Raw genomic sequence first — 26,350 nt, 5'->3', positions numbered from 1 at the left:
CCAAAGTCAGTCACTATGATCATACTTTTTTGTATCACTGATAGTTGCAATATTTAGCCAATCATTATTTTTTTCTTTGACTCATTCCTCTTCCACAAACATCTAATCAATAAGCCCTGTCAATTTTACCTCCTAAACATTTCTTGTATTTATAGTATCACTCCTAATATCAATCTGCTAGTTGAGGCCCTCATTACCTCACTTGAATCACTGCCAAAGCCTCTGGAGACTGGTCTTAAACACAGGATCTCATGTGACTCCATACCATCTGCTTTAGACACTGGAAATATTATAAGGCTGCTTGATTTTGCTGAGAGGACAAGATCATTATAATTTGAAATAATGAAACCTCACAAAGGTAAAAACAGCTAGCTTTTCAAATATGAATAATGAAAGACACTGATAGGTGGAAATACAAATAAAAGTGTCATGGGTGAATTATCATGATGAGAGCTGAAGCCAAGGAAGTATGCAAAAATATAACAGGGGATGAAACTGGAAGAGTAGGTTACCTAAAAGTGTGTGTGTGTGTGTGTATGTGTGTATTGATGGCTTGGGGTTGAGGAGGGAAGAGGACTCAAATCCCAAGCTTCAGAACTTGAAATTTTTTCTATAGACATACTATGGTAAATATAAAGTGCAACTGGAAAAAGAACTAAAGAAAATGTTGGAGGCCACTGTATGGGGAATGAATTTTAAAAGGTCAAAGGTTGATGTAGGAGAGACCTGTTAAAAGGGAATTATCTACACTAAGTTAGGATAAATAACTGAAAGAATATAAATTCCTTTAAACATAATACCGAGGTGAGAAGCGGTGGTAGTGAGCAAAAACAAAGGAGAGTCAAAGAATAGAGATATAGAAAAACACTGTAGTCGTTGAATAAAGTAAGTAAGGTTGTTAGCATCAGAAGTTTAGAGAAATCCAAGTAAAAGGTTTAAGGAGAATAAATATCAGAGATACAGCAAGCACTGAGGTTAAAGAGATGGAACAGATGAAAAAATGGAGTAGAAGGCAACACCCACAAAATGAATTTTGGCAAAAGGCAGGGAGTAGGAGTATCAGAGGTAGAGGAGAAATAAAAGAAAAAGATCAAAGATGATGAGACAGTCTATGCTGTCCCAGAATGGAAGAAGAAAAGGTTATTAAGCTAGACTAAGTAGTTTGGCAAAATACTGGGAAATGAGGGCCTTAAATTTTTTAAAAAATAGAAAGTTGTAAAAAATCATATTACAAAACCAGGCAAAGTCTAAGAAGACATCATTTGAAAAAAAGAAGATATAGAAAAAATAAATAATGAGTGCAAGAAGTAAACAATAAATGAACATTTATTTTTAAGCTTGATATTAAGTGTTCTGTGTGCCATTATTTCTATAACACACAACCAATTAATTTTTATTTTATTTAAAAAAATACAATGAATTTAAAATTTCCAAATATGTTCAGAAAGAATTTTCAGAAGCATCCTCCAGCAACAAAACACAGTTGAATATTCCATTTATGACAGCCCCACCCCCGGCCAATGGACTAGCTGGTATGTGCTGTGAGGTAGCAAAGATCTTCTGTGGTGATGGTACCATCAAGGTATAAGCCTTCCCTCTTCACGTGAAGAGAGTAACTAGAAAGGACAGAGTCACCTTTCATTATTTCATCAACCATTCATAGTATTTTAAATGCCTAATTTCAGTTTAAACATTACCAATATTTTCTTGAAAGGTAATCCTATCTTCCAAGTAGCAGATACTAACAACTTCAAACAATCTCAAACAATAATTTACAGTCCTAAACCATGCTTTTTGAAAACATTTCCAGCAGTCTGTGCAGGATTTATTCCTATTCCATCATCGGTAATGATTGTACTTCCTGCTGCAGAAACCATAAATTCTGCTGCTGCAAACTTTAAGGCTGCTGTGTATTTTCAGGAACACCGAGTACTTTACATGGTACCCCTGGATCTGATGTCAGTGTGACCTTAAAAAAAACCTTTGACAAGGTGGAGCTGGTTTGTACAGAGAACCCAAGACAACTATTCCCAGTAGCTCTACTTCTCCGTATTACCGGGGACAGCAGTAATAGGTGCTCACATGACCTAATTTATTTTTTACCATCACATTTTGGGTATATTTATTTTTATAATTTGCTTTCTTTTTAGTTTTAAATTTCTTTTTATTATATTTATTAAAGTAACATTAGTAAACAAAATTGTATGGGTTTAAGGTGCACAATTCTAAAACACATAATCCGTACACCATATTGTGCTTACTACTCCAAGTCAAGTCTCTGTCCATCACCATTTATCCATGCTATCTCCTCCTCCCACTCCCCCCACCAGCCCTCCACTGGCAATCACCAATCACACTGTTGTCCAAGTCCATGATTTTTTTTCTTTTTTGCTCAATCCCTCCATTCACTCCCACATAGCCCTCCCCTGCCCCCAAGAGCTGTCAACCTGCTCTGTATCTATGAGTTTGTCACTATTTTGCTTCTTAGTTAATTTTGTTCATTAGATTCTACATATGAATGAAATCATATCATACTTATCTTTTTCTGACTGGCTCATTTCATTTTTTAAAAAATATATTTATTGATTATGCTATTACAGTTGTCCCATTCCCCCCCCACTCCACTCCATCCTGCCCACCCCCTCCCTCCCACATTCCCCCCTATAGTTCATGTCCATGGGTCATACTTATAAGTTCTTTGGCTTCTACATTTCCTACACTATTTTTACCCTCCCCCTGTCTATTTTCCACCTATCATCTATGCTACTTATTCTCTGTACCTTTCCCCCCATCTCCTCCTCCCACTCCTCTATTGACAACCCTCCATGTGATCTCCATCTCTATGGTTCTGTTCCTGTTCTAGTTGTTTGCCTAGTTTGCTCTTGTTTTTGTTTTAGGTGGGGTTGTTAATAACTGTGAGTTTGCTGTCATTTCATTTAGGAAAATGCTCTCCAGGTCCATCCATGCTGTCACAAAAGGTAAGATTTACTTCTTTTTAATGGCCAAGTAGTATTTCATTGCATAAATGTACCACTGCTTTTTTATCCACTCATCTACTGATGGATACTTGTGTTGCTTCCAAATCTTGGCCATAGAAAACAATGCTGAAATGAACATAGGGGTGCATATAATCTTCTGACTTAATGTTTTGGGTTTCTTCAAATACATTCCTAAAAGTGGAAATGCTGGGTCATAAGGTAGTTCCATTTTTAATTTTCTGAGGTAGCTCCATACTGCTTTCCAGAGTGACTGTACCAGCAGAAAGAAAGGAGCTCCTACCCTTTGCAACAGCATGGATGGATCTGCAGAGCATTATGCTAAGTAAAATAAGCCAGATGGTAAAAGACAAATACCATATGATCTCACCTATAAGTGGAACCTAATCAACAAAATAAACAAGCAAGCAAAATAGAACCAGAGACACTGAAATTAAAAACAAACTGACAGTAACAAGAGGGGAGGTGGGAGGGGATAATGAGGGGAAAGGGGGAAGGGTTGTCAGGAACACATATAAAGGAAACATGGACAAAAACAAAAGGGGGTAGGATCAAGCGTGGGAAGTAAGGATGGCTGGGATGGGGAGGAGCGGTGGGGGGAAAATGGAGACAACTGTACTTGACAACAATAAAAAAATGTGAAAAATAAAATAAAATGCAGAAAGAGAGTGGCTGTACCAATCTGCATTCCTATCAACAGTGCACAAAGGTTCCCTTTTCTCTACATCCTCATCAACACCTGTTGGTTGATTTTTCTTTTTTTAAACCCTCATTGCATTTTTTAGAGAGAAAGAAAGGGGGAGAGAGAGAGAAACATCAATGAGAAACACATCAGTTGGTTGCCTCCTGTACACACAGTTACCAAGGGGATTGAACCCTTAACCTTTTGGTTCACAGGATAACACTTCCACTTTGCCACACCAGCCAGAGCTGATTTATTAATGATAGCCATTCTGACACGTGTGAGGTGATACCTCGTTGTGGTTTTAATTTGCATTTCTCTGATGATTAGTGACATTGAGCATCTTTTCATATATCCATCGGCCATCTATATGTCCTCTTTGGAGAAGTGTCCTTTTAGGCCATTTACCCATTTTTAAATTGGGTAGTTTGTTTTTTGGTGTTGAGCTATAATATACAGTTCCTTACAAATTTTGGTATTAGATATAACTGGTGAAATGTTCTCCCATTCAGTGGGTTGTCTTTTCATTTTGTTGATGGTATCCCTGGCTGTGGAAAAACTTTTTAATTTAATGTAGTCCCATTTAAAATTTTCTTTCTTTCCCTTGCCTGGGGTGATGTCAGAAAAAATATTGCTATGAGAAAGTTCTGGCAAAGATGGAGGCGTAGGTAGAAACACTTCACTTCCTCACACAACCAAAAGAAGGATAACAACCAATTTAAAAACAATAAACCACCAGAACTTCCAGAAAGTCAAACTGCATGGAACTCCGACAACCAAAGAGTTAAAGAAATATTCATCCAGAACAGTAGCAGGGGTGGGAGATGGGCAGCCAGCTCGGAGGACCTACATACAGCAAGGCGGCTGACCATGTGGGGGTGAGGTGGGGGGAAACGAAAGACTTTAAACCTCTAACCAAAAAATCCTGTGGGGGTTGAAAAAGCAGGAAAACTCCCAGTCTCAATGGAGAGTTCGTTGGAAAGTGGGCCTAGAGCTGAATGAGTGATCAGAATTGTTCCCTCTCTGACACCTCCCCAACAGACAGTGTCACAGTGCAGCAAAGAGGGTTTTCTCAATCTGGTGAATACCTACGGCTCTGCCTCTTACAACATAACTGGTGAGCCGAGACAAAGAAATATGGCCCAAATGAAAGAACAGATCAAAACTACAGAAAAAGAGCTAAGCGATGAGGAGACATAACCTATCTGATGCAGAGTTCAAAGCACTGGTAATCAGGATGCTCAATGAATTGATTGAGCTCGGTTGCAAAATGAAAGAAGAAATGAAGGCTATACAAAGTGAAATAAGGGAAAATATACAGGAAACCAACAGTGAAGGGAAGGAAACCGGGACTCAAATCAATGATTTGGACAAGAAGGAAGAAATAAACATCCAACGAGAACAGAATGAAGAAACAAGAACTCAAAAAAAAAAAAAAAAACCCAACAACAAAACAAAACAAAACGATGAGAGGCTTAGGAACCTCTGGGATAACTTTAAATGACCTAACATCCGAATCCTACAGGTGCCAGAAGGAGAAAAGGAAGACCAATAACCAATAAACTGAAAACTTACTTGAAAAAGTAATAGCGGAAAACTTCCCCAATCTGGCCAAGGAAATAGACTTCCAGGAAGTCCAGGAAGCTCAGGGAGTCCCAAAGAAGCTGGACCCAAGGAGGAACACACCAAGGCACATCATCATTAAGTTACCCAAGATTAAAGATAAAGAGAGAATCTTAAAAGCAGCAAGAGAAAAGGAGACAGTTACCTACAAAGGAGTGCCCATAAGACTACCAGCTGATTTCTCAAAAGAAACCTTGCAGGCAAGAAGGGGTTGGAAAGAAGTATTCCAAGTCATGAAAGGCCAGGACCTACATCCAAGATTAGTCTATCCAGCAAAGTTATCATTTAGAATGGAAGGGCAGATAAAGTGCTTCCCAGATAAGGTCAGGTGAAAGGAGTTCATCATTACCAAGCCCTTATTACATGAAATGTTAAAGAAACTTAAGAAATGGAAGAAGATCAAAAACAGTAAAATGACAACAAACTTACAACTATCAACAACCAAACCTAAAAACAAAAACAAACTAAGCAAACAACTAGAGCAGGAACAGAATCAAAGGAATGGAGATCACATGGAGAGTAATCAGTGGGGAGGTGATGGGAGAGAATGGGGGGGGGGTAGGTACAGGGAATAAGAAGCATTAATTGGTAGGCATAAAACAGACAGGGGGAAGTTAAGAACAGTATAGTAAATAGAGAAGCCAAAGAACTTGTATGTATAACCCATGGGCATGAACTGAGGTGGGGAGAATGCTGGAGGGTGTGGGGGTGTGCAGGGCAGAGGTATGATAAAGGGGAGAAAAAAATTGGGACAACAGTAATAGCATAATCAATAAAAGGAAATGTCCAAGATTTTACTGCCTATGTTTTCTTCTAGGATTTTTATGGTTTCGAGTCTAAAATTTAAGTCTTCAATACATTTCAGGTTTATTATTCTCATGTATGGTGTAAGAGGGGGATCTAGTTTCATTTTTGGGGGGTACATTATCTGTCCAATATTCCCAACACCATTTATTGAATAGAGTACCTGTACCACAATTTTATGTTTCCACCTCCTTTGACAAATATTAGCTATAAAGGCATGGGTTTATTTTGTATCTCTCTATTCTGTTCCACTGATGTATATCTCTTTTTATGCCTTAGACCATGCTGTTTTGATTGCAGTTGCCTTGTAATATAAGATGATATCAGGTGATATCATCTGATATCACAAGTACAAGATGATAGTACAAGATGATAAAGTTGTGATTCCTCCAACTTTAATATTCTTTTCACAAGGCTGTGGCTATTTGGGATCTTTTGTGATTCCATATACATTTTTGGAATATTTGTTCTTGTTGAGTGAAATACACTACTGGTGTCTTGATAGGAATTGCGTTGAATCTATAGATTGTTGTGGGTAGTGTGGACATTTTAATGATGTTAATTCTTCCAATCATGAATATATTATATGCTGCTACTTATTTGTACCTTCTACAATTTCTTTCTTCAGTGTTTTATAACTTTCCAAGTATAGGCCTTTTACATCCTTAGTTAATTTTATTCCAAGGTGTTTTATTCCCTCTGAAGCAATTGTGAATGGGATTATTTCTAGTTTCTCTTTCTGATAGTTGATTACTGGTGTGTGAAAATGCAGCTCATTTCTGGATATTTATTTTTTATTCTGCTATTTTACTAAATGCATTAATCAGTTCTGGTAGTTTTTTGGTGGAATCATTAGGGTTTACATACAGTATCATGTCATCTGCAAATAATGAGTTTTACTCCTTCCTTTCCAATTCGGATGCCTTCTATTTCTTCTTGTCTGATCAGTGTGGCTAGAACTTCCTTTGAATAAAAGTGGTGAAAGCAGACATCCCTGTCTTCTTCCTGATTTTAAGGGAAATGCGTGTGCCCACTGAGTATGATGTTGGCTGTGAGTCTGATATACAGACTTTATTATGTTGAGGCATGTTCCATCTATTCCCATTTTGCTAACAGTTTCTTTATCATAAGTGGGTCCTATCAAATGCTTTTTCTGCATCTATAGATATGATATGTGGTTTTTATCCTTCATTTTGTTTATATGGTGTTATCGTGTGTATTGACTTGCCGATATTGTATCAAACTTGCATCTTCAAAACACATACCACTTGTTATGTTCTTTTAAATGTTACTGCTGGATCTGGTTTGCTAATATTTGTTGAGGATTTCAGCATCTAGGTTCATCAGGAATACTGGCCTACAATTTTCTTTCTATATAGCATCTTTATCTGATTTTAGAATTAGAATAATTCTGGCCTAGCTTGAAAGTCTTCACTCCTCTTGAATTTCTTGGAATACTTAGAGACAAATACGTGTTAGTTTTTTGAATGTTTGGTAGAATTCACCTGTGATGCCATTGGTTTTGGATGTTTGTTTGTTGGGTGTTTTTTAATTTTTGTTATCACTACTTCAGTTTCACTAGTTGTGATCTGTCTATCCAGATCCTCTGATTCTTCCTGACTCAGTATTGGATTATGTGTTTCTAGGGATTTATACATTTCATCACAATTGTCCAATCTGTTGGTATATAGTTTGTAATATTTTCTTACAATCCCTTGTACTTCTGTGGTGTCAGTTATTACTTCTCTTGTGTTACTGATTTTATTTGGGTCCTCTTTTTCTTCCTGATGAGTATGGTTAAAGGTTTGTCAACCTTGTTTATCTTTTCAAACAACTACCTCTTGGTTTCACTGATCTTTTATACTGTGTTTTTTTAGACTATTTCATTTATTTCTGCTCTGATGTTTATTATGGCCTTCTACTCACAATGGGCTTTGGCAGTTGTTATTTTTCCAGTTCCTTCAAGTGTAAAATTAGATCGTTTATTTGAGATTTTCCTTAGTTTTTGAGATAAGTCTGTAATGCTATGAATTTCCCTCTTAGAACTGCTTTTGCTGTGTCCCATAGATTTTTTTGGGTTGTTGTGTTCTCATTTTCATTTGTTACAAGGTATCTTTTATTTATTCACTGATCTCACTGTTAACTCACTCATTGTGTAATAACACGTTATTTAGCCTGCATGTCTTTGTATTTGTTTTTTTGTGTGTGATTGATTTTTCTTTTCATATCATTATGGTCAAAGATGATGTCTGATATGATTTGAGACTTGTTTTGTTCCTAATATGTTATCTATGCTAGAAAATATTCCATGTGTACTTGTAAAGAGGGTATATTTTGTTGCTTGGGGTGAAATGCTCTGAAGATATCAATTATATCCATCTGATGAAGTGTGTCATTTAAGGCCACCACTTCTTTGTTGATTTTCTGTCTGGAAGATCTAGCCAATGATGTCAATGGGGTGTTAAAATTTCCTACTATGACTGTAGTACTGACAATCTTTTCTTTATGCCCATCAAGATTTGCCTTACATATTTAGGAGGTCATATTTTGGGTACATCAATGTTTACAAGGGTTATATCCTCTTGTTGGGCTGATAATCCCTTTCTCATTATGTAGTATCCTTGTTTGTCTCTTGTTTAGTCTATTTTGTCAGATGTAAGTATTGCTACCCCAGTTTTTTTTCATTTCCACTTGCATGAATTATGTTTTTCCATCACTTTATTTTAGTCTATGTATATCTTTCGTTCTCAGGTGGGTCTCCTGTAGACAGTGTATACATGGGTCTTTTTTCTTATCCATTCACTACCCCATGCCTTTTGACTGATGCACTTAAGTCATTTACATTTAAAGCATTATCAATAGGTACATATTTATTTCCATTTTATTCTTGTAACTATGTTCCTGTTTTTTTTTTCATTCTTCTTCTTTTCTGTAAAACAGGCCTTTACATTTCTTGTTATACTGGCTTAGTGGCAACAAACTCTTGTAGCTCTTTTTGTCTGCAAAGCATTTTTCTTCTTCAATTTTAAATGACGGCCTTGCTGGGTAAAGTATCTTGGTTGTGGGTCCTTGCTTTTCATCACTTTGAATATTTCATGCCAGTCCACTTGGGCATGAAATGTTTTTGTTGATAAATCAATTGCTAGTCTTATAGGAGCTCCCTTGCAGGTAACTGTCTTTCTCTTATGGTTTTTAAGATTCTTTGTCTTTTACCTTTGCTGTTTAAATTATGATATGTCTTGTAGTGGGGTTCTTTGGGTCCAGCTTGTTTGGGACTCTGTGCTTCCCAGACTTGTGTCTTTTTCTTCCCAGGTTAGGAAAGTTTTCAGTCATTATTTCTTCAAATACATACTCAATCACTTGCTCTCCCTTCTCCTTCTGGTATACCTATAATGCAGAGGTTGTTATGCTTCATATTGACCCTTAAACTATCCTCATTTTTTTAAAATTCTTTTTTCTTTTTGCTGCTCAGATTTGGTGTTGTTTTCTACTTTGTATTCCAAATTGCTGAATTCGATCCTCTGCTTCTTCCAACCTACTGTTTACTCCTTGCAGTGTATTCTTCATTTCAGATATTGTATTTTTCATTTGACTTTTCAATGATTTTGTAAGTCCTTTTTCATGCTGTTGAGCATGCTTACAACCATTACTTTGAACTCTGTATCTGATAAATTGCTTGCCTCCATTTCATTTAGGTCCTTTTCCTGGATATTTCTCCTGCTGTATCATTTTGGGCCTGTTTCTCTGTGTTCCCCCTTTGGCTGCTTCTCTGTGTTGTTTTCAAAGTATTAGATGGATCTCCTGACTTCTGGTCAAGAATGAGGCATAGGTATACACTGCTCTCCTCCTTGCACAACCACAGCAAAAATTAAAACTAAACTACAAAACATCTAACACCCAGAACTGTCAGAAAATAAAGCTGTATGGAAGTCTGACTACCAAGGAATTAAAGAAGTCACATTCACTCAGACAGGTGGGAGGGGAGGAGAAGCATAGACATGGAATAGACAGTCTCACACCCACATGTGGTGGATAAAAATCAGGCAGGATATTTTGGGAGCAAGGGATCCCAGCCCCACACCAGATCACGAGCCCTGGCTTTAAGCACCAGGAAGATAAGTCCCCTTCACTTCTGGTTGCAGAAACAGTGGGGGCTGGGGTGGCATAAGAAACTGCTGGATTCTCAGGTGTCCCCTCTGAAAGGGTCTGCAACAGACTTAGGATGGGCAGAAGGTTGAAGGGCACCAGTGCCACATGGGGAGAAAATGAAGTTTGGCATAGGGTGAGTGCCAGGAGACAGCTTCTTCCCAGACAAAACTCCACTAACAGGCAGCAGCCATTGTCCCTTTTCTGAGCCCTCCCCCACACAGAGCCACAAAGTGCAGACACCATATCTGAGACTCCACCAACATGGGTTTCCCCGCCCAGGCAATTACCTATGGCTCTGCCCCATACCACTTATAGGTGTGCTTTTCTACATTAGGCCACGCTACTAAGACAGGGAGTCAAAGCAACTCTACCTAATACATAAAAACAAACACAGGGAGGCTGCCAAAATGAGGAGACAAGGAAATATGGCCCAAATGAAAAAGGACAAAACCCCAGAAAAAAAAAAATGGACATAAGCCATCTATCACATACAGAGCTCAAAACACTGGTTACTCGGATGCTCAAGGAACTCACTGGTACTTCAACAGCATAAAGCAGACACAGGCAGAAATTAAGGTTACACTAAGTGAAATAAAGAAAAGTTTACAGGGAATCAACAGTTGAGTGGATGAAGCAGAGAATCAAATCAATGATTTGGAACACAAGGAGGAAAAAAAGTTAATCGTAACAGCAAGAAGAAAAAAGAATAAAAAAAAGGGAGGATAGGGTAAGGAGCTTTTGGGACAACTTCAAACATACCAACATTTGAATCACAGAGGTGCAAGAAGAAGACTAGAAAGAACACAAAATCGAAAACTTATTTGAATAAATAATGAAAGAAAATTTCCCTAATTTGGTGAAGGAAACAGACATATAAGTCCAGGAAGCACAGAATCCCAAATAAGATGGATGCAAAGAGGACAACACCAAGACACATCATATTTAAAATGCCAAAGGTTAAATATAAAAAGAGAATCTTAAAAGCAGTAAGAGAAAAGCAGAGAGTTACCTACAAAGGTGCTTCCATAAGACTATCAGCTGGTTTATCAAAAGAAACTTCGCAGGCTAAAATGGACTGGCAAGAAGTATTCAAAGTGATGAAAAGCAAGGACCTACTACCTAGATTACTCTATCCAGCAAAGCTATCATTTAGAATCGAAGGGCAGATAAAGTGTTTCCCAGACAAGGTAAGGTGAAAGAGTTCATCATTGCCAAGCCTTTATTATGAGAAATGTTAAAGGGACTTATTTAAGAAAAAGATCAAAACTAAAAACATTAAAATGGCAATAAATTCACAACTATAACAATTGAATCTAAAAAACAAACTGAGCAAACAAGCAGAACAGAAATAGAATCATGAATATGGAGATCATTTGGATGGCTACCAGGTGGGAAGGGGAAGGGAGAGAATTGGGGGGAAAGGTGCAGGGATTAGGAAGTACAAATAGGTAGTTACAGAATAGGCAGAGGGATATTAAGAACAGTATAGGAAATGGAGTAGCCAAAGAACTTATACGCATTATCCACAGACATGAACTAAAGGGTGATTGCCAGAGAGTATGGGGGTATGGGGTGGAGGGGGACAAAGAGGTAAAAGTTAGGGAGAACTGTAATAGCACAATCGATAAAATATGTTTTTTAAAAAAGATAGATCTGCTATGACTCTCAGTCTTCATGGGGTGGCTTTATGTATTAGGTGTCCTATGGGATCCAGTGGTGCAATATTCTTGATATTCGGAGCTGGATGCTCCAGATGTGTCCCTTGTATGTGTCATGTGGGCCCTCTTGTTTTAACTGACTCTTGACTATTATTGGCCATTTCATGTGTGGGATGGATACTCAGGGTGGTTGACTTTGAGGCTTAACCCCTACCATGGCATGGAAGCTGCTTTGCAAGTGCTAACCACAAAAAGTAGACTTTATCTCAGCAGGGTTTAGTGACTGCAGAGATCTCCCTTTGGATATGCTGCTTTGTGAAGCTTATTGCAATCTGCTCTGATGTTGTCTCAAGCTGGCCATTGGGTGTGTTGGTCCTGGGCCTCTTGGGAAGACCTCTGGTGCGCGCTAATGCACGACGTTGCTTATGATTGGCCTGCAAAGTGCTCCACAGCTTGTGGCTGCCTCTACTGGGCCTTGGTGCATGTGGGACTAAGCTGTGCATCAAGGCTGGCTTTTATTAGCATGAGGCCTGGGAGCAGGTCAGCAAAAGTCCTGAGGTAACCTGATATCCACCTCCTTCTGCTTCCACCTGCTGATTGCCTATTAGGCTCAGTCACTGAAAGAGTCCCTTGCCATACTCTTCAGCAAGGTGTAAGCTCCACAGATAGGGCAATACTGAGTCTTGAGGGTCAGGCTATTACTTTCTCCCAGGCTGATGCCATGCAGAGGAGAGTGCTCCACCTAAGAAAGATGGTGTCTGTGGTATGGGAGAATGACTCAGCATTGGGATCTTGGCAACTATCCCTTCAGTTCTCTCCCTGGAGCCACAAACCCCAGACTTTCCTCATGTGACACTAGTTTGCTCTATTCTCCTTTTGCCAGTGGCCAGGGTGAGTGGCTGTGAACAAAATTTTGTACGTTGGAACTCTGAGAGTGTGCCTTGTCTCTAGTGGACTCCCCTCTCTCTGTGGTGGACAGAAATCCCACTGCTTTTCACAGCAAGATGTTATGTGAGTACCTCTTCCCAGCACTGGTGCTCTGGGCTAAGGAGCCTGAATTGTGGTTTTGACCCCATGCTTCTCAGAGGGAACCCCCCCATAGCTGAGATATCCTTCTGGATCCTCAGCTGCTGCCCACGGCAGTGGGAGCATTCATTTTTGTTTCTCTGCCCTTCCTACCAGTCTTGATGTGTTTTTTTCTGTAAATCCTTGGTTATAAGACTTTTCTTCACCCAGTCTTTAGTTGGTTATTCAGGATGATTCTTCTATAATTTAGTTGTAATTCCAGATTGGTCCTCTGAGGAAGTGAGTGTAGCTTCTACTTACTTTGCTGTCACTTTTGGATCTCCCTCCAACCACCTAATTTTTATAGATAATGTTATCTGAGGCTCAAAAGCCCCTTGAGTTTTGGTCAACAGCAAACCCTGGAAGTAAATCAGGGTCCAAAATCTATGGTATTTTATATTATAAAAATATTTCACATAAAGTCAGATAGAAACCACTGACAATTTTCTATTTTTGCTTTGGGTAGCAGTTACACAGATATATATATAAATATATAAATATATATATAATTTATATTTATATAAATTTATAAATACATATTTACATTTATACATAAATGTAAATATATATTTACATTTACCATACTTTTCTGTATATATGTTATGTTTCACAGACACACCCACGGAGTGAGTCTATGCCAAAAACTGAAAAGGAAAATATGATGAAGAGAAGCAGATCAAGAACAAAAAGAGGGCCTTAAAGGTAGAGATAGAACAAAATACAAAATATTTTTTAAACAGCTGAAGTAAAACTTATTTTTATTTAAAGAAATCTTGTTAAAGAAAATATATATGATAATATTAAAATCTTAAGGGCTTTTGGAGCTTTGTCACAAAATGGAAAACCATTAGTGGCAACATTTAAACACCATTATTTTTATCTAGCCAATTGAAAATTCCTTACCCAACAGTTAGCAAAATATCCCAGTTTTTAGTCTAAATGTTCTAAAATGCAAAATCAGCATTTGTTCTAAAGTTCTTGGAGTTCAAACTTATATTCTCCCCATTTAATTCAAATTGAAGAGGTTTAAGTATACAGGGTATCTTGAAACATTAACAGAAATGGGGCTAGTACCTCAAAAGATACCAAGTGGTGTTCTTTCCTTTCTATTTTGTAAACGTGTAACTTGCCCTATTTTTAATTTATACAAATAAAAAGCATGATGTTGGACAACTAATCATGGCTGAAGTTCTGTTAAAGACTATGCAGGGGATCAATGGATCAGCTGGAATATTCCTAAGAGCTACTCAGTTCTGGAAATTATTCACCTTGACTCAGTCATGAGGTTTATTCAATACACAGACTCATAAGCAAAGAGTGACTCAAACACCATTTGGCTTGTTTTAAAATATTATTTTTAAAATACTAATAAATGAACACTCTAAATATTTGAGATAAGTTAGAAAAGACAATAAACAGAAGGTAAAAATTTCCTAGAAAATATATGCATACTTTATAAACAAAAAAGAAGTACTTAAGGTCTGTTGAATATAATGACAGAATGATTACATGAAAATACATAATAAACAACATAAATGTAAAACTAAACTGAACCCAATGCTTAAATAAAACTCTTAAATTTTCAGTTAACTGAAAAAAGTGAAGAGGGAATCAAATCTGTACTTACTTATCATCCCTTTCTAGACATTTGACTAGAATTGGTAAAATCCCAGATTTTATTAGGTCATCAATTGGTGGGTTTCTGTCACTGGATAATAGTTTTCTAGAAAAAGAAATATAAGAGGGTTGTTATAGTTTTCATACTATGAACAGAAATAACAATGTACTACTACTAGACTATCCATTAAGACATCCTATGTGTGATGTTACTCCTCTCTCTGGACGAATTAGTATTTACCTTGCAGCCTGGACAGCACTCAACTGGACCACTGGGTTATCACTTGTGGCATTCTGCAACATGAAATGTAAATTTCAAAAAATAAAAAAAAATTCAATTTAAAAATATTTCAAAATAAGAATATTAAATAACTTACCTGCAATATAGCTTCTAGGGTTACATTTTGCTTAAAAAGAAAGAAAAGATAATTTAGCAATGAGTTTGTTAGCAAAATTGTACTTATTAGTTTATTTATTACAGTTATAAATTAATATACTTTAATTATCATTGTACAATTGATTTTAGATTAAAAATGAAATTTTCTGGGTATTACAAAAACTGTATCAAAAATACTTTATAAGAACAAGGTAACTTACTGCTTTAAAATCAGCATCAACATCTGAATCTTCTAAACTTTCTTCTTGGGGAACATTCCTTTTTTTCAGTAAGTGTTCATCTCTTTTGTTCTGAAAGGCAACCAATAAATAGTTTAAGAAGCCATCAGGGTACTGATAATAAAAATTCCATTAGAATTATTTAAACTTTTCGGGCAATTGTGAAAGAAACTGGATCTCTACATAAGGAGTTTCTACATAAATTTATATTTAAATTTCATACACACACATATACTATTTATTAAGCCCCTATTGTTTTGACCAATACTATGCTTCCCAATCTTTAATGAAGGTTTAAATTTAGGGATGCACTATTATTATTATGAAGTCTAGAAAATATATTTCAACTAATATGCTACCTTTCATCTACTTATTGCTAATGGTTGCCTGAAACAATCTGCTAGGAAGTCAGATTAATGAAAAGGAGTTCAGTGCAGTTTGTCTCTTGTTGGGACTGTGGAGCATGGGAATTCACTATCATAACTGCCACCTACTTGTTATAATCTCAGATTTAAACTCCTGTTATCTGGCTTTTACAAACAAGAATTCCCTACTAGCAAATACATTTCTAAATTTTATGGGATTCCAACTGTTTGTAATGGCAACCTACACCATTTCATAAAGTATATAACTTAGGGTAAATCATCAATCTTCTCTAAATTTTTAGTTTATCTATAGAATTAAGACAAAATAAATTAGGTAAAGACTGAATACATGATTTCTAAGATGCTTTACAACTTAAAATTTCAAAGGGCATGATACATAGTTTCAGTACAATGTTTACTGAAGTGTTTGATTATAATAGAAAGTTATTAAAGAGGCATTAATATTGATATTAAAATGCATATCAAATAGAAAGATAAAACTAGAAATATATCTATATCTGAAGCTTATTGGCTTATCTACATGGCATCTACTTTGTGCTATGTGATGAGTAAGCATTTTAGGACAAACTCATGTTTATTAATATATGCTAATTGAGAGATTAGCAACTTCCACTTATATGATAGCATACTTTAGTAACTTCAAATAATTTTACGTTAGTTTTAAATTAACAGCTCTCACAAGTATTAAAAATCATGCACTGATAATTTATAGCGTCAAGTGGATCCTCACAAAATAATTATTAATTTACAAATGGAAAACCTGTCAGACAGCATCTTGAACAAGTGACAAAGGTTATGATCAGGGATAAAGGAAAAAACAAAACTGTGCCATCTGTTCTGATGAACTGAGACAACACACTTATGTGGTATTCTTAACCAAAATAATAAAAACAACCTAAGAAAAGTAAAACACATGCAAATCTGTCCTTCTAAAAAAAACTCTTTACTATTTTAGAGTTGTTTTTAATATTAATATTAATAATTTAAAACTGCTCAGAAGATTAAAAACTGAGGAACTGTTGGTAAGAAGGAAACCAAAGAAACATGAGAACTAACTACAATGTCTAATCCTGGATTGGATCTTGGATTTACAAAGGATATTGGGAATAATTAGCAAATATGAGTTAGGTCTACAAAGTAGATAGTAAAAATGTATCTATATTAATCTGACAAATATACTGTGGTTACTTAGGAAAGTATGCTTTTATGAAATATTAATGGATGCATTAAGCATAATAGGCATAATTGCCTACAATTTAACTGATTTAAAGGAAAAATGTATATATATATAAAAATCAGAGAATAAGGCAAATATAGAAAATGCTAAGAATCAAGGAAACTGGGGGGCTGAATGAGGGAGTTATCCAGTTTTTTGTACTATTGTGCAAATTTGAATTTCAAACCACATGTTTGAAACTTTCAAATTTTTAAAAAAATCTATGAATTTACTTTGATATTTGTAACATACCTAATTTTAAAATCTATTATAATTTTTTTAATTTTTTATTGTTATTCAATTACAGTTGTATGCCTTTTCTCCCCGTCCCTCCACCCCACCCCAGCTGAACCCACTTCCCTCCCCCATCTCCACCCTCCCCCTTGGTTTTGTCCATGTGTCCTTTATAGTAGTTCCTGAATCTATTATAATTTTTAACATCTCTTGGGATTTTATCCATTTAAAAATTTTCAACAAAGTTTATCCACTGTCAGATAAAACAAAAAAAATAATCTAACCCTGATCCCATTCTGCTTTCACTCTGTTTTCCTCTAATTTTCCAGAGCCTGAATACTGAAGCTCTCAAATACCTTTTAGGAATTTTCCTTAATTCCTCCTACTCTCCCAGGTATTTCTGGCACAAAAGCAATATAAAGCATAAATACAACCAAAGCTTCCTATTTAGAGAGATGCCCAATCTGGGGAAGAGCACTTTATCATTATATACGATGTTTACTGGCTTTTTCTGGGTGTGAAACTCCTTTCTATTCCTGATTTGCTAGATTTTTAAAAAATCTCTTTAAGCCACAAATAGGGACTTAATTTTATTTAATTGTGCTTCTTTTGCATCTATTGAAGTGGACATATAACTTTTCCCTTTCACCTGTAAATGTGCTAATTGATTTTCTAATGTTAAACTTAGAACCTTGCAATGTTAAACGTATAATCTTGCAAGTCCTGAGATATACATCTCCTGAAATTTAAAAAAATATTTTATTTTATTTAGAACTTTTTTCACCTGTGTTCGTAAATATCTTTTCACAGGATGTTTTGGTCTGGTTCCTGAGGTTCTAATTTTGATAGCCTCATAAAATGAGTTGGGAAGTGTTCCCTATTACTTTCTCTGAAATCATTTAATAAGGCTAAAATTAACTGTTCTTTGAATGCTTGCTTGCTGGAGTTCAATCTGTAAGGTTAACTTTTCTTTTTCAGGTGAGTGGGAGAGGGTAAATTTTTGGCTACTGATTTAATCTCTCATTATTTTGAGATTTATTGAGGTTTTTCATTGCTTCTTAGGGTAAATTATTATTTTTTCTACTTGGAAATGATCTACCCCACTTAAGTTTTCAAATTTATTGGCATGAAATTGTCCATATTCAAATTGTGTTAGACTGCTTGCAGAAATGTCTATAATCCCCCACCCTATATCCATGCCTTGGGATAATCTGGTTCCACGATGATTCTGGATGTGGCTGTATAATTTGCTTTGGCAATGGGACAGAAAGCAAATGGACTTGTATGTCAAAGCACGTCCTCTTTCTGCTCTTACAGTTCTAAAACCACCATGTGAACAACACTGTGCCAGCTTGCTGGAGGATGAGGCTATGCGGAGGACCACCAAGGTCCCAGGCAACAGCCACAAACTTGAGTGAGAACATCTTAGATCATCTAGTCACCAACTAACCCACCATGAGGGAGCCCACAGAGATCAGTTGAACTGGCCCAGAGCAGAAAAACTACTACGCTAACCCCACAGAATGATTAGCTGAATAAAATGGCAACTGTTTTAAGCCACTTACTTTCGGAGTGGTTTATTATGCAGCAAAAACTAAGCAATGTATTAATATTTTAAAACTCATGCTACATATAAATTAATACAGTGGAACCTTGACTCTCAAACTTAATTCGTGAGGCTGTTCAAGAACCAAATTGTTTGACCTGGGAGATGGTCAAGAACTGAGGTTTGAATGTATGCCTTTTAAATGCCTATTATTTGTTCTTTCTACCTGCTATAAATTTCTTATAAAGTGAAATACCACTTTAAATGTGTTCTACAGGATCTGACAAGTAATATTTTTTCTTTTGTTCATTTCTAAGGATTCCTAATTTCCATTAGGATCTCTTTGATGCCCATGGTATTTAGAAGTGCTTCATTTTTTCACAATTAAGAGGTTTTTGTAACTATCTTATTCACTAATTTCTAATTTAATTGTATTGTGATCAGAGAATACACTCTGTACATTAAAATTAACTGACATTTGCTTTATACCAAGGTTTCCCAAACTTTGTCAGTATACAATGTAGGCCAAAGGAAATACCTAGTATTTTCTTAAGTACTTAGGTCCAAACAACTTACTGAACTTTTTTTGGGGGGGGGATAACAAAAAATTGAAAAATTTTTATTTCTCTTAGAACATCGAATTGAAAGGAATATAGTACAATCTAATGTTTAAAAACTGTGAACTATCTCAAGATCTAATAGTTCTGTGGTATCTATGTTAAATAGCACTGCTTCTCTAAAAAAAATTTACAATATTGTAAGGTGTCCTTTTGAGTCTTCTATGGAACCTCATGGTAACTCAGTTTGGAAACTACAGTCTTATACTATCACAAAACCAATTTTCAAATATGTATGGGATATTTTTTCTTTTTAAATTACATTTATTGGGGTGATATTAATTAGTAAGATCACATAGGTTTCAAGTGTACATTTCTGTGATACATGATCTGTATACTGCATTGTGTGCCCACTCTCCAAAGTCAAATCATCTTCTGTCACCATATATTTGGCCCCCTTTACCCTTTACTATTCACCCCACCCCACCTGCTTCCCTCTGGTAACCACCATACTGTTGTCTGTGTCTGTTAAGTTTTGGTTTTATATTTCACATAAGTGAAATCACATGGCTGTTAGCTTCTTCTGACTGACTTAATTTACTTAGTATATTTATTCTCAAGTTTCATCCATGCTGTCGCAAATGACATCCTTTCTTATAGCTGAGCAGTAATCCACAGTATGTATGTACCACATCTTCCTTATCCAATCCTCTTTCGAAGGGTATTTTAGTTGTCTCCATGTCTTGGCCACCATGAATAATGCTGCAATGAATATAAGGGTACATGTATCTTTGTGAATAAATGTTTTCAAGTTTTTTGGGTATATAGCCAGAAGAGGGATTGCTGGGTCATATGGTACTCTCTTCTTAATTTCTTGAGGAACCACCATACTGTTTTCCATAGTGGGTGTATCAGTTTGCAATCCCACCAGCAGTGAATGAGGGTTCCTTTTTCTCTACAACCTCTCCAGCACTTATTACTTGTATTGTTGATAACAGCCATTCTAATAGGTGTAAGGTGGTATCACATTGTAATTTTGATTTCCATTTCCCTAACAGCTAGTGAAGTTTAGTAGCTTTTCATGTATCTGTTGGCCATTTGTATGTTTTCTTGGGAGAGGTGTCTGTTTAGGTCTTCTGCCCATTTTTAAATTGGATTGTTTGTTTGGTGTTGAGTTGTATGAGTTCTTAATATATTTTGGATATTAACCCCCCATTGGAGCTACTGTTTGCAAATATCATCTCCCATTCAGTTGGTTGCCTTTTTTTTAGTTGGTGGTAGTAGTTTCTTTTGCTGTGTAGAAACTTTTAGTCTGATATAGTACCACTCATGTATTTTTCCCTTTGGGGGTCAAATTCATAAAACATTCTCTAAGACCAAGGTCCATAAGTTAAGTACCTATGTTTTCTTCAATGTAATTTATTGTTTCAGGTTTTATATTTAAATCTTTGATCTATTTTTGAATTAATTTTTGTACACGAAGACAAACTATAACCCAGTTTCATTCTTTTGCATGTCCCAGAACCATTTATTGATGAAGCTTTCTTTACTCCATTGTGTATTTTTAGCTCTTTTGTCAAAAATTATTTGCCCATATACATGTGGTTTTACTTCTGGGCTCTCAATTCTGTTGCATTGGTCTGTGTGTATGTTTTTCTGTACATACCATGCTGTTTTGATGATCATAGCTGTGTAGTGTAATTTGAAGTCAAAGTAGTGTGATATATCCCGCTTTGTTCTTTTTTCTCAGAATTGCTTTGGCTATTTGGGGTCTTTTGTGGTTCCATACAAACCTGATGACTTTTCATTCTATTTCTTTAAAAAATAACATTGAGCCCTGACTGTTGTAGCTCAGTGGATTGAGCACAGGCCTGCAAACCAAAGGGTCTCCGGTTCAATTCCCAGGCAGGGAAACTGCCTGGGTTGTGGGCCAGGTCCCCAGTGGGGGGTACATGAGAGGCAATGACACATTGGTGTTTCTCTCCCTCTCTTTTTCCTTCCTTTCCCCTCTCTCTAAAAATAAAATCTTAAAAAAAAAAACATTGAGATTTTGATGAGGATTGCATTAAATCTGTATACTGCTATGGATAATATGACCATTTTAACTGTGTTGATTCTTCCAATCTATGAACATGGAATATCTTTCCATTTCATTGTGTCTTTTTCAATCTCTTTTAATAATGCTTTGTAGTTTTTAGCATATAGGTCTTTCACATCCTTTGTTAAGTTTATTTCCAGGTATTTTATTCTTTTGGTTACAATTGCAAAAGGATTTGTTTCTTTCACTTCTTTTTCTGAAGTTTCACTGTTAGTATTTAGGAAAGCAGTGGATTTTTGTACATTAATTTTGTATCCTGCAACTTTCCCAGACTTGTTTATTGTTTCTAATAGTTTATTGGCAGGGTCTCTAGGGTTTTACACATACAGAATCATGTCATCTGCAAAAAGTAGATTTAAAATATGTGCTTATTAGATAACACTTGCAAATTGTTATTTAACTTTTCTATCTTTCATTAACTAGTGTTGATTCCTTACTGACAAGATAATTTCCCATAATGATTAAGTCTTCATAAATTACTCCTTGTAATTTTGCTTTATGTATACTTGTTATTTTTATTTTATATATACTTGGACGTATTATTATAAGAAGGCATATACAAGTTTAGAGTTATTACAGCTTCCCAGTAAATTGTTTTCTTAAATAAAAAGTAAAGTAATAATCCCTGCATTTGAACTAAAAACATACTAACGTAGGCCAAAATATCCTAGGGCATCAAAATCATACTTTACATTCTTTAACAAAAAATAGTACAAGTCAACATAAGAGAATCCCTGGCCACTTTTCTCGTGATTTGACTAATCATTAAAGGAGGCTTCATGAAAAGCAGTAATTTAAACTGTCCCTTTTTTGACAAGCTATGTATTTTCACCTTCCTAGAGACTGTACTACATATAGTAAATTCAGTATCTATACAAGGTATCTTGTTCTTTTGTCAACTGGGAGGGTAGCTCAGAGAACATGGCAACTAGCCTAGTTTCAATATGCACCTTATCTTCAAACACATACAATCCACTTCTTAAATTACTTAAAAAATCCATTAATATATTATCCTTGTATGTACAATATTTGATCCTTTTAAAATCTTTTTTTTTCTGAACCACATGGAATTTTCTCTTGGTAGGTCAAAAAGGTTAATTATGGGCAATTTCTTATGACTCAACCTAATATATCTGGAATTAACAAATTCTATGTTATTAATCTTACATAATATTCTTTTCCATTCCCAAATTTCTCTTTCCATCTTGAAAAAGTGACTGTAATTCTATGCCTAAATTTGTAGAACAGATCAGCAGTCACTTCTTATACATGTTATAAAAAGGATTATTTATTAGCCCCATTTCAAATTTGAAATAAGTAATTCAATTTGTTTTTATCCAGTAAAACCCTCATTGTCTTAACTTATTAGTTTTAGTTCCTATAATACTAAAATCTTTGTTTACAGATGAGCAAATGAAGAGACAGAAAACTTGACTAAATTATATTCAGCCACAAGTTTTACATATTATATACATATTTTGTGCATTCTGCTCAAGGTGCTATACTTTGATATTAAAATTTAAAAAAATATTACTGGTTCATCAATCATGTAAAAATCTGACACCCTAACAAAAGTTATTTTTCCTGTAGGATCACTTAACTGATCTTATCAAATAGCTGCATTTTTGAACTCTAATTTACTAATTCAGTCAGATATTTAACTGAAATTTTAATTGAGATAATTATAAACTTACATACAGTTGTAAGAAATAATGCAGAGATCCGTTGCACACTTTGCCCAGATTCTCCCAATGGTAACATTTTACAAAACTATAGTACAGTCATAACAGTGTTTTGTTCAACAATGGATCATTTATATAATGGTGGTCCCACAAGATTGTAATGGAGCTGAAAAATTCCCATTGCCTAGTAATGTAATAGGTGTCATAATGCAATGCATTACTCATATATTTGTGGTGATGTTGGTGTAAAAAAACTGTGCTGGTGGTTGCATAAAAGTATATAATAGCACATACATAGCAACCTGAGGTGACCTCTGAAAATGGTTTGCTATTCACTTGACTCAGAAAACCCCACAAAATGTTGCAAATCAGAGACTCAAGTCTTCCTGTTCACCTTAAGAACACTTGTGAAACAGTCCTGGTCATCAAGGGTATGCATATCAGAAAAGCCACCAAGGATGTGAAGGATATCACTTTACGGAAGCAATGTGTGCCATTCTACCCTTACAATGGTGGAGTTAGTAGGTGCACCCAAGTTAAACAGTAGAGCTGGACACAGGGTCAGTGGTCCATAAACAGAGTGCTGAATTTTTGCTGTACATGCTTAAAAATGCAGAGTTGAACAAAGTGTTGAATTTATGGGTTGAGATGTAAATCCTCTGGTCATTGAGCATATCTAGGTGACCAAAGCGCCTAAGATCAAGAATTCATGGGCAGATTAACCCACATACAAGCTCTCCCTCCCACACTGAGATGATTTTTACTGAAGAACAGATTGTTCCTTAACTGGAAGAGGAGGATGCACAGAAGAAAAAGATATCCCAGAAGAAACTGAAAAAACAAAAAGGGGCAAGAGTAAATTCCATATAAATGCTAATAAAAGTTTAAAAAAAATATAGCATGTACAATTACATACAGTACATAATACTTGATAGTAATATTAAATGACTATTACTGGTTTATATATTTCCTATCTATTTTTGTTATTTTAGAGTGTATTCTTTCTACTAATAAAAGAACTGCTGTAAAACAGTACGCTGTGTTAAGCAGGCAGCAGCCTAATAACATTTCGTGTTTATAACATCTCTTGATTACATCATTTTTTCTTGTGGTTGATTTAATTTCATGTTGTTTGGCACAGTAACATGCTGTACAGACTTGTAGCCTAAGAGCAATAGGCTGTACCATGTAGCCCAGATGTGTAGTAAACTAAACCATCAGATTTGTGTAACTATACTCTACAATGTTCCCATGATGATGAAATAGCCCAATACATTTCCTAGAATGTATCTGCATTGTTAAGTGGCGTATGACTCTGTAATATCATAGCCAGGACACTGGCATTGATACAATCCATTGCCCTTATTTGGATTCACCATCTTACTTTTATTTTTTGCATGTATGTCTATACAATTTGACCATATTTATAGGTTCATGAATCTACCATTATAGTAAAGGTACTGAACAGTAACCAAAAACAGAAGATGCTCTCTTATTGCCCTTTTATAAGCAAAACAACCTCCCTCTCACTTCCCAGTTCCCACATGTACCCACTTACAACCACTAATCTGTCCTCCATTTCTAAAATTTTATCATTTAAAAAGTGTTATATAAATAGATTCATATAGTATATAACCTTTCTTTTTGTGATGGGCTCCTCCCCTCCCCCACATAATCCCTTGAAAATTCATGAAAGTTGTTGCTTCTATCAATAGTTTGTTCCTTTTTATTGCTGAATGGTATTTCATGGTACCGACATACCACAGTTCAACCATTTACCCTAGGAAATCTAGGTTATTTCCAGGTTTTGTCTATTACAAATAAAACTGATATAAACATCATGTACAGGTTTTATAGGTACACTGTTTTAATTTTTCTGAGATAAATGTCTGGGAGTGTGATTGGTGTGTTGTATAGTAGTTGCATGTTTTCCAGAGTGTTAGTACCATTTCACTTATAACCAGCAGTGTATGAGTAATTCAGTTTCTCTGCATCTTCTCGCCAGCATTTGGGGTTGTCACCATTTTTAAATTTTAACCATTCTGATAGATGCTTGGTTATTTTCAATCTGTATTTCCCTGATTGGCATTAATAATCATCACCATAATGATGACTTCCATTTGCTTGACACATTTTGCCTATTCCCTAAGTGGTTTGTTTTTTTATACTGTTGAGCTTTAAGAGTTCATTATACAATAAGTACTCCCTTAACGTCATCAATAGGTTTTGCAACTTCAAATGAAACAATAACAAAACCAATTTCACCATAGGTTAATTGATATAAACAAGACAAGTTCCTATGGTATCTCATCAATGTTATAATGACATGACGTTGAAGGAAATGAGGTTGAACAAAATGACATACGAGGATCTGCTGTACATGCTGGATACCAGTCCTGTGTTGGATATGTGGTTGTCTTCCAGTCTCTGCAGTTTGTCTTTTCATCCTCTCCACATGGCCTTTCAGAGCAAAAATTACAAATTTGTTAAGGTCCAATTTTCCTTTTATGGATTGTGCTTTTGTGGTCAAGTCTACAAACTCTTTGCCTGGCTCTTAAGATTTTCCTCCATTTTTTCCCTAAACATTATATGATCTTTTTTTTTTAATTTATTTTTTTTAAAGATTTTATCTATTCATTTTTAGAGAGAGGGGAAGGGAAGGAGAGAGGGAGAGAAACACCAACGTGTGGTTGCCTCTCCCGTGCCCCAAACTGGGCACCTGGCCCGCAACCCAGGCATGTGCCCTGACCGGGAATCGAACCTGGAACCCTTTGGTTCACATACCCATGCTCAATCCATCGAGCTACACCAGCCAGTGCACATTATATGATCTTATACTTTACATTTAAGTATAGGATCCATTTTTGTGTTCTTTTTAATAAGATGTGAGATTTAGGTTGGGGTTCTATTTTTTTGGCCAATGGATGTCCAATTTTCTAATACCATTTGTTGAAAAGACTGGCCTTCTCCATTGAGTTAGTTTTGCAGATTTGCTAAAAATTAGCTGGGTGTATTTGTGTGGGCTTATTTCTGGGTTCTACTTTTGGTCCACAGATCTATGTCTGTACTCCAAATACCATATGGTATTCAATAGTGTAGCTTTTCCATAAACCTCAATGTTGGGTTTAGCAACTGCTCCTATTTTATTCTTTGTCAGGATTGTTCTACCTCTTCTAAAGTCTGTGACTTTCCGTACACATTTTATTTTTTTTAATGTTTTTTTTCCAAAAATATTTTATTTACTTATTTTTAGAGAGAGGAGAGGGGAGAGAGAAAGAGAGGGAAAGAAACATCAATGTGTGGTTCCCTCTAACGCATGACCTCCTAGGGACCTGGCATACACCCAAGGCATCTGCCCTAACTGGGAATTGAACCAGTGACCCTTTGGTTTGCAGGCTGGCACTCCATCCACTGAGCCACAC

The 26,350-nt window shown here is 35.8% G+C and overlaps 1 protein-coding gene across 2 annotated transcripts in view; it reads right to left on the bottom strand.

Annotated features, from left to right (window-relative positions):
* Window positions 1–26,350, bottom strand: part of KPNA3 (karyopherin subunit alpha 3) — a 113,627-nt gene that overhangs the window by 36,888 nt on the left and 50,389 nt on the right. Inside the window, exons 3-7 of one of the 2 annotated variants that reach the window (XM_024569860.4) lie at window positions 25,294–25,388; window positions 15,192–15,281; window positions 14,972–15,001; window positions 14,836–14,888; window positions 14,605–14,700 (exon numbers count right to left, since the gene is read on the bottom strand). In XM_024569860.4, the coding sequence (XP_024425628.1) occupies window positions 14,605–14,700; window positions 14,836–14,888; window positions 14,972–15,001; window positions 15,192–15,281; window positions 25,294–25,374 (350 nt within the window). In that variant the 5' untranslated portion in view covers window positions 25,375–25,388. The remainder of the gene's footprint in view (window positions 1–14,604; window positions 14,701–14,835; window positions 14,889–14,971; window positions 15,002–15,191; window positions 15,282–25,293; window positions 25,389–26,350) is intronic. The other variant, XM_024569843.4, reaches the window with a different exon arrangement.

This window comes from Desmodus rotundus, chromosome 13 (genome assembly GCF_022682495.2).
Source record: "Desmodus rotundus isolate HL8 chromosome 13, HLdesRot8A.1, whole genome shotgun sequence".
Taxonomy (NCBI): Eukaryota; Metazoa; Chordata; class Mammalia; order Chiroptera; family Phyllostomidae; genus Desmodus; species Desmodus rotundus.
This window is presented reverse-complemented; position numbering and strand designations above follow the sequence as displayed.